The sequence below is a fragment of the Rhinolophus sinicus genome, chromosome 2 (genome assembly GCF_057876585.1).
Source record: "Rhinolophus sinicus isolate RSI-liver-muscle chromosome 2, RSI-T2T, whole genome shotgun sequence".
In the NCBI taxonomy this organism is placed as follows: domain Eukaryota; kingdom Metazoa; phylum Chordata; class Mammalia; order Chiroptera; family Rhinolophidae; genus Rhinolophus; species Rhinolophus sinicus.
Window position 1 is genome coordinate 32,194,470 of NC_142502.1, and position 12,797 is coordinate 32,207,266.

Genomic DNA, 12,797 nt, shown 5'->3' on the forward strand with positions numbered 1-12,797 from the left:
GTGCAGAGACGAGGAAGCCCTGAATCTCCCTAGTGGACCCTTTCCCCGTCTTACCTCAGCAGCAGTAGCTCAGGAAGAGTACAGAGCTTCACTGTTTCATCAGTTTAAGTGTTATTTTTGGTAGGGGATGTGTTAGTGCAAATGTTTGTTTTAACCTATGTGTTGCATATCCAGTTCCCAGGGAAAACTTGCATGTGGAAAGTATACTGAGAAGTGCTCTCAGGAACAACATGTAAGGCAGAGGAACAAAAGCAGGTATGGGCAGAGGGAAAAATTAAATGACAGTGAATCACAGTAAAGGCCTGGGCTGATCCCACAGGGAGCTCTGAAGTTGGCGTGGCCCTTCAGAGCTGTCCTGTGTTGGGGTGAGGTGGCCAGGCCTTTATAGCCCCTGCATCAATTAATCATTGGATGCAGATGCCCCTGAGAAATGAGCATGGCTGTGGGCAAGGTGGCTTCCTTCAGTCAAGGACAAAGTCATTTGTCAGAGGATTATCATTTAGTTGTGAGGAGGATGTGATTCCTATGTAGGTCACTCATTAATAGCAGTGATCGCTTCTGGTGATCTGACTGGCTAAATAGGAAACTATTTTCTTTTTTCCTCTTTATGTGTCCAGAAACTGCAATCTTTGCCAGGAAGGATAATCTTTTAAAATATGCCTACTTGGTTATGTCCTACATAAATGTTCTCTACTGATCAAATTTTATACTCTCCTAATCAACATTCTCTAACGAAATTTTCTTTCTTTTGAAGCTTCAACTGTGTTCTTCTAATTATCTCTACATCTTTAGGAAAAAACCCGTGCCATGACTCATCCTCCATAAATTAGACTTGTCAAGTAGTGAGATGAACCCTAGGCTGGTACTCTAAGGTCTAGTCCCAGCTCTGCACAACTTAAATTTTGTTCAACAAGTTATTTCATTTGTCTGAGTTACACTTTCCTCACCAAAATAGGAAGTGTACCACAGGTAATCTTTATGCCTGTCAACTCTGAAAACGTGTGACTCTATGGCCTAGTCTGGCATGATAGAGTGATACACCTGCTGTTCCTCTCTAAGTAAGATTCACAAAGACATGATTCCCCATGTATAGGAACCTAGTTATTGTGGTAAATTAAACAGATGAGGGAAAGTAAGCTCTGTGGAAAATCTCTTCACTGAGGTCCAGGTGGGAGCCAGAAATAAAGAATGGATCTATTGGAAAATAAAGAAGTCTTTATATTGAGCTTTAATTTAATCTTAATGTTGAACTTCAGATTTTACTTGTATGATGGGAAACAAAGCATAAGGCAGTTCCTTATCAGGACTATTTTGTGAATTAGAGAAAGTAGGGGTTCTGTATTAAAGACCTTGACTGTGTGACTGAATATTTGCTATCAATAGGTAGGTACTTTAGTTATCATGATTTATATTCTTGTCTCTCCATTTTAATAAAGGAACACTTTATCAACTCAGTGTTATTCTAAGTAATGTATAAGACTAAGCACAATAATTATTTTTACTCCAAAGACCAGAAAACCTGTTATTTAAAGTATTGAATAATTTCAAACTGATAATCCAAAAACTGGTATGTCTTTTATCCTTCTAGTTAATGCCAATGCAGATCTTTCAGAATATAAACAAAATAATGACACTGGTAGAATTTCCGTCATATTTCCAAGGAATACAATCTTAATTTGGAATTACTGACAGCCTGAAGTAAAATGTTGTAAGAGCACTTTTCATTTTATAGCAACCTATTTCCCTCTTCTCAGAAGGTTTAAATGCTTACGAATAAGCTGGAAGAAGAACCCGCAGTTATTTTATTCTTTGAACATTTCTGAAATATCATTTCCTATTAGTCAGTTGTGTCAGTACTGACAGCTTTGCCCCTCTTCTTCCCTAGAGATTAATTTATTTCCTGCAGTGCTTGTTCTTCATGGAAAATCTGACTCCTCAGCCTTTACCAATGGGAGTTCTCATCAGCAGAATGTTAATTATATAAGCAAAACCATATACCATATTGAAAGGAAAAAACCGTTCTCTAGACAAAGCAATCTTTTTTCTTTACTTTTCCCCCTCCGCTCTTTTCCCCTCCCCTGCCCTTCCCTCCCCTCCACCTTCCTTCTCTCTCCATTTTCTCCCCAGTCTGTGGCTCCACAGCAACATTAACCACTGCAGAAACAGTCTGTGAGATGGTGCAGTACAGAAGAAAATGTGCAGGTTTGGCAACCAGACAGACCCAAGACTGAACTCTAAGTTAAAGACTGTCACATTTCTCTGTGATTTGGTTTTCTTATCTGTAAAAAAAAAAAAAAGGAGAGAAACATCTGCCTCACATGACTGCAATGTGACTGGCGCAGAGTAGACAATGAAAATTATCGTTATTATAGCGCTCAATCAATAGCTTTTATTTAGCACTTACTGCATATGAATTTCTGTGACATAATATGAACCAGGCCTCACGTTGGTTTACAATGGAATCTATTAGAGAGCTCTTAGCAGTTCGGAGTGCTAGACCAAGACAAATTGTTGTTTGAAGCCTTGTCTTACTCTCCATTTTCTTCTTCTCATCACCACTTTTACAGTTTTCATAATGCTTGCTAGGGACTTATAAACATATTATTTTTTAGCCAATATGTTCTTTAAAAAGCTTAAAGCTCTTTGCTAAATAGTTTTAGATCTTCTGGGGCTTGAAATTGCACTTAACTTTATTTTTAAAGTTTATTCTCTCCAAAATAAAAATTGTCAATTTCTACTTGATTCAATCTTAGAAATCAAATGTTGGTGAATTAAATCTTGAGACAAAGAAGGTGATAGTGTGACAGCAAAGTAGAGATACGATTGAGAAATACTAGATGAAGAAACAAAATCAATTATTTTAAACCAGAATGATCACTATTTCAGTAACGTGATTATGATGAATAAGTCCATTTAAGTGAATTAACTTTTTCTTATATTCTGCACATTATTTTATGAGTTGAGTGTAACATAGAAAGAAAGAATAATTGAAGCATTAGATGACGAAACAAAAAAAGAGCAGATGTCATAGTGCAAAACCATAACAACTGAGACCTAATACAGGGCTGCTATAAGCAGAGATGAGCTGTGCAGCTTGTGATAGGTTGTATTCTTTCATGTGACAAAATAACATTTTTCTTAAGATCACTGACAATATTTTAACTCAGGTAAAAGAGGGGACTGAAATTATATGATGACCTCTCTTTGACCTCTGTGGCATTAGGTATAAATCATTGATTGATCCTTCTTAATGGTAAACACATTTTTAAAAGTATGAAATGATAAAGTATTAGTTACTTCCAAATGATAAGCTTTTGAGCCTCTCCCTGATTCCTTAATTTTCCTCTTGAATAACTTTTAATCTTACCATTTTAAATTTCTTTTCTCCTTTCTTCTAACCTCTTTTTCTTGTTGGCAGGTCAAAATCTTTCTTTTATTCATTTTTCCAAACCAATTCTCCTTCTCATTTCTTCCAAGAAGCCCTGTCTCTATTCTGATCCATAAAATAAGCAAAGCGAGAAGGAACAGATGACAATAACTTCCAAAATTTATTCCAATGTTTCTCAAAGTTCTTGTGCATAAAAAAAAACACCACATAATGAGCATGTTAAAAATACATAATCTTGGGCTCTGCTCTCTAGAGCAGGGTTTGCAAATTCTGTCAGTTGATCAAAGCTATCCTATTGCCTGCTTTTATGCAGCCCGCAGAAAATATTTGTTTATTTGTTTGTTAATGGTTGGAAAAAATTAAAAGAAGAGAAATATTTTTTGACATAAAAATTATATGTAATTGAAATTTCAATGTCTATGTAAAGTTTTATTGGAACCCAGCCACACTCATTCATTTACATATTGTCTATGACTGCTTTCATGCTATATCAGCAGAGTTAAGTAGTTTTGACAGACCATATGCAAAGCCTAAAATATTTATTAACTGACCCTATAGAGTAAAAGTTTGTGAACTTTTGCTCTAGAGAGTCTGATTCAGAAGTTTTCAGGTAGGACCTAGGAATCTACTTTAACATCTTTCTTGGGTGATTAATATGCAGGGAATCTCCAAACCACACTTATAAAAGTAATGTAGTCTAAGTCTTGTGAACAACCTTGCTCTTCTCACTCATCACACCCATTACATCAACAAGTCCTATCAGCTTTATCTTCAAACAATACCTAGAATATGACCATTTTGTTTACTGTATCACCACTGTGAACCTAGTCCAGTCCAAGCCATTATCATTTCTCATCTGGATTCTTGTTTTGGCTTCCTACTGACTAGTATATCTGCTTCTGCCCTTACCTCATACTGTCCATTCTCAACAGAGTCAATGTGTTAAAACCTTAGTCAAATCATGTAGCTCCTTTCCTTAAAATCTTCCAGTTGTCTCCCTACTCCTCCCCTTTCTCACAATTCTAGTTACTTGGCTTCCTAACTGTTATTCAAAAACTCTAGGGGTACTCCATCCCTAGTTCTTACACAGGCTGCTTTCTCTAAGTGTCATAATCTTGCCTCCAGAAATCTACATGCTTTCAGTTTTGTCTGTTTTAGGTCTTTCCTCAGCCATTCTTAGCAATCCCTCCCTAACCACCTTATTGGAATTTGTAATCTTTCTAACTGGGACTGCCTTTCTCCCTTATGCCATCTAACATACTATCATGCACTTTACTTCTTTATTTTGATTATGGGTCACCTTCCCCAGGTGCGGGCACCATGCGGGCATGATTTTTATCAGTCTGCTCTAACCTTAGATTCTAGAAAAGTGCATGGCTCATGGTAGGCTCTCAATAAGTATTTCTTGAGCAAAGAAATGAACCCCAGATTCCTTTTCTGTACTTGACAGATAATGTCAAATATTTTCTATATGCAAAAACAGTTGCCAAGAGTATAAATGTATGACCCATTTCTGAAAAGTGATGCAATATCCATGTAACTGCAGATGAGAAGAATAAAGTAGTTGAGAGGAAGAATAAAGTAGTTAGTTCAATCAATCAATCAATAGCTTAATTACAAAATGTGCTAAGGAAAGGAAAGTAGAGGATGGGTACAGATATGAAAATGGTACGTGGATGAATATCCAGTTGAAAATGTTCAAAAGAGATTTCAGAAAACCACGTTTCACAACCAAGCTGCCTTCTAAAGGATGTAGATGCTCTTATAGCAGGTTTTACAGTTCACCATCAAGTTGAGCAATTTGAGGAGACTGGCACTCAAAGTTCCCAAAAGGAAAGCAAGCAGGGTGTGACTCACCTTGGTCCAAATGAACTCTTCAGGAAACATCAGATTTATGAGACTGTAAAGTAATTTTAGATATACTTGAACTTGATTCCTCTAAAATAAAAGGAAATGGAGATTTTCTTTTACTTTAACCTTCTCATTAAAAACATTTGTCATCTAATTTTATATATATAAAGCTTCATTTTGGGGATTGAACATTAGGTTACTCTTCCATAGATGTAGATTTTGACTGTCGCAGGACACTTGATTATTAAAGGATACTTTTTAGAGAGAAAAACAAACCTACATTCTATATCTATTCCTCGATGGGTGAAGTGTTTGGCTTGATCTCCAAGGAACAGAGTATACATTATTTTACATCCCTCAGTTAACTTGATCATTTAAGTAATTGTGAATATTCAAAAGTAATCAGTGAATATTCAATTCAGTGTAAGAAACATCACCTCCCTATTTGTGACATTTCCAAAATGCATGGTTGATGAGTGCCAAAAGAGCTGAGGGTTTTAACTCAATTTGAATTTTAAAACTTAAATAATCATCAGAAAAATCAGTTCCTGCCCATTTTGAGATCTCTTGAAAATTAATGCAATAAAGAAGAGTTTTTACTCAATGTGAAATCTGCTGTGTCAACTTGAGCTGGCCACTAGAGCACAGATGTTATTTAGAGCATTCCTACACTGGGTGGAAGATTGGGCTGGATCAGGCAGAGAGAGGCAACTTATAAGGTCTCCAAAATTAAGATTGCTTAAATCCAATTATTTTATATTAAGATAATCTAATCATTCTAACTCCCTCACCTTCCGTTTTTCTGCTTAACTATGTACTATCATCAATCAGTGTATTGACAAGGGAGAGTGAGACTAATAACTGTCAAGATGACAGATTGAACTTTCAAACTGAAAGTTTATAATAGTTTTATGTGACTATGACATGGTAATAGCAAGTAATACTTCTGCAGCACTTTACATTTTACAAAGCACTCACAGGTCCATTATTTCATTTGATATTTCTTCAACTCTATGATTCAGTTATTACTATCAAAACTCATTCACTGATAAGGAAATGGAATTCAGAGATTCCTTAAGACACATAGACAGTAAGTCTTAGACTAGGGAATCAGACCTAAAGCTTCAGATTCTGCATCTCTATACTAACGTGTATCTCTTTCATTTGCCCTCACCTCTCTCTTCCCCCAAGAAAAGCAACACTGTGCGGGAGAAATACTGTTTTTATCCCTTTTAATAGATAAAGTCACAAAGGTAGTAGGTGTTAGAAATGGAAATTAAATCTGGGCATACTGTCTAAAAATCCTGTGTTCTTTAATCTATAATGTATATGCTACAGTATGTAGTTTTATTGCTTTTTGTGATGTAAGGAAGACCAAAAAACTCTAAAGGCAGCAGTGGATGATGAGAGTGGGATTGAAATCAAAGAGAGCATGAATCAGGCTGTCTCTCTCATCAGTCCACGGACTGCCCCCACCTACCTCCGGCCCCCAGCACCTAACTCAAGCTAGCACTGAGGGGAGATGTTGACAGAGGAAAGTAAATTCATGCTGCTAAGGGAATTAACATGATGTTTGGAGAAATTCCACTTTTTTTCTGCTTTGACATCCCATTTCTTGAAACTTTCCCAATTAGTCTGTAAGCTCCTCAGAGGTCACAAAGCTATACATTTTGTCTTTGTATCACACAAATATAGTAAAAATAGCTAACAATTGGTTGGCAGTAAAACTCCCCACTTTAAAATATAAAACTCTTTGCATTTATTAGCACATTTAATCTTTGTCATAATAGGCACATGGGCATCACATGAAATAGGAGCTATTATATCTCCTCCTCATTTTTTTAAAGATGAGGAAATGAGGCTCATGAAAGTTAGGTAAGTTCCTTACAGTTATAGAGTTATTATTTAGCAGAAAAAGAGGGAAGGAAGGAAGGAAGGAAGGAAGGAAGGAAGGAAGGAAGGAAGGAAGGAAGGAAGGAAGGAAGGAAGGAAAGAAGGAAGGAGATGAGAGGTGAGCAGAGGAAGAAAAGGAAGGGAGGGCAAAAGAAAGAGAGAAGAAGAGAAAGAAAAAAGGGAGAAACAAAGGGAAGAAGAGAGAGAAAAGGAAGAAGAGAGGAAGGAGGAAAGAAACAAAGAAAGATATGGAAGGCAAAGGGAGGAAGGAGGGAAAGGAGAGCAAAGGGAGGAAGAGAGGAAGGGAAGAGAGATAAAGTCATAGGCTAATGAGCACGAGGGCAAGAGCCTCAGAGGATTCCCTTGGACGTCTATGTGGCTAGCCCTTCACAGCTCATTAGTACAACAGAAGTGTGGGGGACTAAAGAGATGGCCCGTTTTCTTTATCTCTCAACTACTATAGTGCTAGTGCATGTTATTAGGGTTTTGTTTTGTTTTGCTTTTTTACCACTCATTCCCTCATGCTCCACAAAGCCATACTGGAAAAGAATGAAGTTTCTTGCCTGAACACAGACAGAGTTCTTATTTGAAACATAGCTTTCTTTACTTGCGTTTTGATATGATGTGTATTAAAGTCAAGTCCATGTATATGCTGATCAGAAGATTTAAATCATACCGCTTATGCTTGAGACCTGTTGCCTTTTCTTCAGTTTAACAATTATAGGTAACCTTTTACTCCTTTGCAGTCTAGAACTCAACGAGATTTGGGCTCTCTTCTGGAGACATTGTGTCTCAGCCACAGTGTTGGGTCTGCAATCAGACATTGTTCTTTTTAGAGTACAATTAGCTTCAGTCTTTTACTAGCTGTGTGATTTCTGAACAAGTCTCGTAACTTCACTGTGAATTCAGTTTTCACCTTACATTACCTATGTAATAGAGTTTTTATGAGGATAAACTCAAAACGCAAAGAAAAGCACCTTGTAAACTGAAAAACACTTTACAAATTTAAGGTATTATCTTTTACCTCATGGAAATATTTACCTTGTTTCTAACGACTACGTGTTTTGCTTTCTTTTTTGACTCTTCTTATTTTGATCCCGATTATTTCTCAAAAAGCATATATGCATGTGAATGTCCTATCAACAGTATTTGAAAGCAAATAGTTTTCTTCCTGGCTATTTCCACTACATATTTCTGATGGATTCCTCTTATTTTTCTTATTTACTTCTAGAAATCTTCAAAAATAAAAAACATCAAAAATAACCAGATGTGACTGAAGCCACTTGGGTAGTGAACATAAATGTTGCAATGGAAAAGTAAGCCTAGACTTCTAGCTGAAAAACAACTATTTCCCAACAGCGTTCGGAAGAAACCTACAAAGGAAAAAAACAACCTTGAAAGTTTTAACAGATAAAACATAAAGAGAAATCTATGATACAAAATTCATAGTCTATTCTGTTGTGCCAAAATCTTAATGTATTGTTTCATTGATACCTAGGACATATATATTTAATGTTCACATTTTTTGTGGTTCTTATTTCCACTACCAACTATTAAGCAACTGAGAAATAATTTTGTATTTCAGTTTTTGAGTAAAACCAGTACAAAATAGAATGACAGCTCACCAAATATTTTCTGTTTTTCAGAATTTGTTTTGCCATTTTTCTGGTGTTATCATTTCTGTTAAAAGTAACTTTAAAAACTTATATCTGAGAGTGATTTAAAATACTCGGGTTTCTTATCTGACTCCTTTGGAGCTGTGAAAATGAGTTTTGCTTCACATTTTCAGTTTGTTTAAAAAATACACTGCAAATAAGTGTTTTGAATCTTAACAACCAAAACCACTGTGAGTTATAGGAATTTTACCATAACTTACGCCCCTGTTCCCTAACAACCAGAGTTCATAACTGTAATATCATCAAAGATCTGATAGTATGCCTTATTATTGTATGTGCGGTATACTAGATAACCCTTTAGATCAGGGGTGTCCAAACTTTTTTCAACGTTTTTCACCAAGGGCCATATGCGGTAAAATACACAAACAGCCAGGCCAGTCACTCGAGGTGAAGTACATATTGCTTCACTTGGTTTATTTAAGTAAACTAAATATATTTTTGGAATTTGCTGCAGGCCAATTAAAAATGGATTGTGGGCTGCAGTTGGCCCATGGGCCGCAGCTTGGACACCCCCTGCTTTAGATGAATGTTTATTAGGATTTTAGGAAAACCATTTTATTTATGTATCATTATGTATTGAGTATACCGGGATGATATTATTTTGCCTGTAACAAAATGAAGAGACAGATAAGTTTTCTCGTTAAGTTATACAGGAATTTAATACAGGCAAGCTTTGGATTTGTTCATAGGTCATACTTTTTACAAAAACTGTTAGCTAATCTCCTATCTCATAATTATTTTACATTATGTTCAGAAATTATTCATTGGTTTAGTACCAAAGAGTTTCTGACAACAACAAATCATGAGACAGCTTTTCAACAGAAAAAAAAAAATTACAGTTAGAGATCTTTTACACAATGTTTATACACTCATGCACCACTTAACAACGTTTTGACCAAAATGGACCACATGTACACTGGTGGTCCTTAAGATTATAATGGAGTTGAAAAATTCCCATTGCCTAGCGATATCATAGCCATCAGAACAACGTGGCACAAAGGCTGAAAAAATCAACAAGGCTGTGGTTGAAATGGCAAACAACTTGAACCTGGGTGTGGATGAGAGTGACCTTGTGGAGCTCCGAGAAGGGGTCCCTTAGCAGCTGACTAATGAGGAGTTGTTGCAACTGGAACAAGAACACTAGCTGAAGAGGCAAGAGAAAAGGGAACTACAGGAGAAGAAGAAATACAGCCCCCTGAGAAAATTCAGTGAAGCATTTAGCAGAACTTTTTCAGACCTCAAAGAGCTCTTCAAAAAGTTTGAAAACATGGATACTGACACCAAAAGGTATTCATTAACAGAGAGGAATGTTCACTGTACATTATCTGTTTATAAGCAAATCTATGATAAAAAGAGGGAACAAACCAAGCAAACTACTTTGGATGTATTTCTTAAAAGAGTGACATCTCCTCAAGAAGCGGCTCGGGCAGGTCCTTCATGAGGTGTTCCAGAAGAAGGCTTTGTTATCATAGGAGTTGAGATCTCTGTGTGTGTTTTTGTCCCTGAAGACCTTCCAGTGGGACAAGAAGTGGAGGTGGAAGACAGTGATATTGATGATCCTGACCTGGTGTAGGCCTAAGTTACTGTGTGTGTTTGTGCATTCATTTTTAACAAAAAAGTTTAAAACATAAAACAACAAAAAAAGTACAAAAGAGCTAATAGAATAAGGATATAAAGGAAAAATTTGTACAGCTGTACAATGTGTGTTTTAAGTTGTGTTATTACAAAAGAATCATAGAGTTACAAAATTAAAAAGTGTATAAAGTAAAAAAGTTATAGTAAGCTAAGGTTAATTCATTACTGAAGAAAAATAATTTAAATAAATTTAAAGTACCCTAAGTGTACAGCATTGATAAAGTCTACAGCAGGGTTGAAGGAGGTCAGAGGCCTTTGCATTCATTCACCACACACTCACTCACTGACTCACCCAGAGCAACTTTTAGTCCTGTAAACGCCATTCATAGTAAGTGCCCTATACAGATGTACCATTTTTTATTTTAGATTTTTTTTATTGGGGAAGGGGAACAGGACTTTTATTGGGGAACAGTGTGTACTTCCAGGACTTTTTTCCAAGTCAAATTGTCCTTTCAATCTTAGTTGCGGAGGGTGCCATTCAGCTTCAAGTTGTTGTCCTTTCAGTCCTACTTGTGGAGGGTGCAGCTCAGCTCCAGGTCCAGTTGCCGTTGCTAGTTGCAGGGGGCGCAGCCCACCATCCCTTGTGGGAGTCGAACCGGCAACCTTGTGGTTGAGAGGATGCGCTACAACCAACTGAGCCATCCGGGAGCTCAGCGGCAGCTCGGCTCAAGGTGTCGTGTTCAATTTTAGTTGCACGGGGCACTGCCCACCATCCCTTGCGGGATTCCAGGAATTGAACTGGCAATCTTGTGCTTGAGAGCCCACTGGCCCATGTGGGAATCGAACCGGCAGCCTTCAGAGTTAGGAGCACGGAGCTCTAACCTCCTGAGCCACCGGGCCAGCCCCAAGATGTACCATTTTTCATCTTTTGTACCATAGTTTTACTGTATCTTTTCTATGTTTAGATATGTTTAAATACACAAATACTTAGCGTTGTGTTATAATTACCACAGTATTCAGTACAGTGACATGTTGTGCAGATTTGTAGCCTAGGAGCAATAGGCTATACCACATAGCCTTCATGTGTAGCAGCCTATCCCATCTAGGTTTGTGTAAGTGCATTCCTGATGTTTGCACAGCAATAAAATTTCCTAACGGCGCAGTTCTCAAAATGTACCCCCGTTGTTAAGTGATGCATGACTGTATTCTGAGTCAGCTTACTTCCCCTGATCTTTTTTTTTCTTTTTAAGTGGAAATGAATCCTGATTTCCAATATCCTAAAGATTGTTTAGCAATTCGGTGTAGTAATATTGTTGATTATCTATAATTTCTGAAATGTTCTGGGAAGGTTTCACTGTATTTTATTTTGCTTGTTTGTGCCTCTAAGAACAAGAACTTTTCAAAGTTTACATTGCCACACTTAATTATTGAAGTGAATAGAGAATCAACCCAACGATTTTGGCAAACTGGTGTTTTTGGACCCAAACTCACCGGCCAATTTGTTATTTTTCAAATAATAATGAATACTTCTTGTTGTTTCTAGTATATGAGAACAATTAAATTTGTACTTTTAGTAAGTACAATTCTTTGATTACAAAAATCAGAAGAACGCATCTGTTAGTTTGGGTTTAAATCATCATGGGCCTTCCAGTGGAAGTCATATATAAGATTTCTAATTTAATATAAATCCTTCTGTGTACTATATTTCCAGCTCTCTTCATTTTGAAAAGTGTAATAACTGTTCTGTTCACCAATGGAAGATTTTTGGGAGGTTAAAAATAAATTTTCTAATTTTAATTTGTGTGTGTGTGTGATCTCTGTCAGATTTAACTATGGAATAACTATCTTCCTATTATAACTAAGTTAAAATATTCTTTATCTAGAATTGGAATCAATTATTTACTACCAAGGAGGACGCTGCCCATGTTAAAGAAGTCAAGAAGAGAGAGCTGTCTCCACCCCCAGGGATCTGTAGTGCTGAGCACAATAACTGAGTTTCACAGCACAGTCAGGCTGCATAGATAGCCGCTAAGACTACCAGTTATCAATGCTACCTTCTTCCCAATTGAATCGGACAAGCAGTCAAAGAAGGGGATGAAAAAGAAGTGAGAAATGGAGAAAGGAAAATGTTCTCCTTTAAGATGTGTTTCACGCTTATAACCAGGGCTTTTATATAAAAAGTATCTGTTTTAAGGTCAAAGTCAACATCAATGAGACTTCCAGATGATTATCCAAAGGCTTAAAATGCAAGTTACCTCCCTCTAAAAGGAGGAGGATTTGTAAAACTCCTTAGAAGGAAGAGTCAGAATTAGGATCCAAACATATCACTAGGCTGGAATACTAAAAACTGAATCTAATAGAATTAAAGCAGTCTTTTTATTTTACCATCAAAATATTTCCACCATGTTACCATT

General features: G+C 36.7%; 1 protein-coding gene across 2 annotated transcripts in view; it reads left to right on the forward strand.

The window, feature by feature from the left end:
- THEMIS (thymocyte selection associated) overlaps positions 1–12,797 on the forward strand; it is a 176,570-nt gene that overhangs the window by 153,525 nt on the left and 10,248 nt on the right. The window contains exon 6 of one of the 2 annotated variants that reach the window (XM_019729460.3): positions 8,364–9,641. The exons of the other annotated variant lie outside the window; for it this stretch is intronic. Within the exon in view, the coding sequence (XP_019585019.3) occupies positions 8,364–8,395 (32 nt within the window). The 3' untranslated portion in view covers positions 8,396–9,641. Of the gene's footprint in view, positions 1–8,363; positions 9,642–12,797 lie in introns of those variants that run through there. 2 annotated transcript variants of the gene reach the window in all.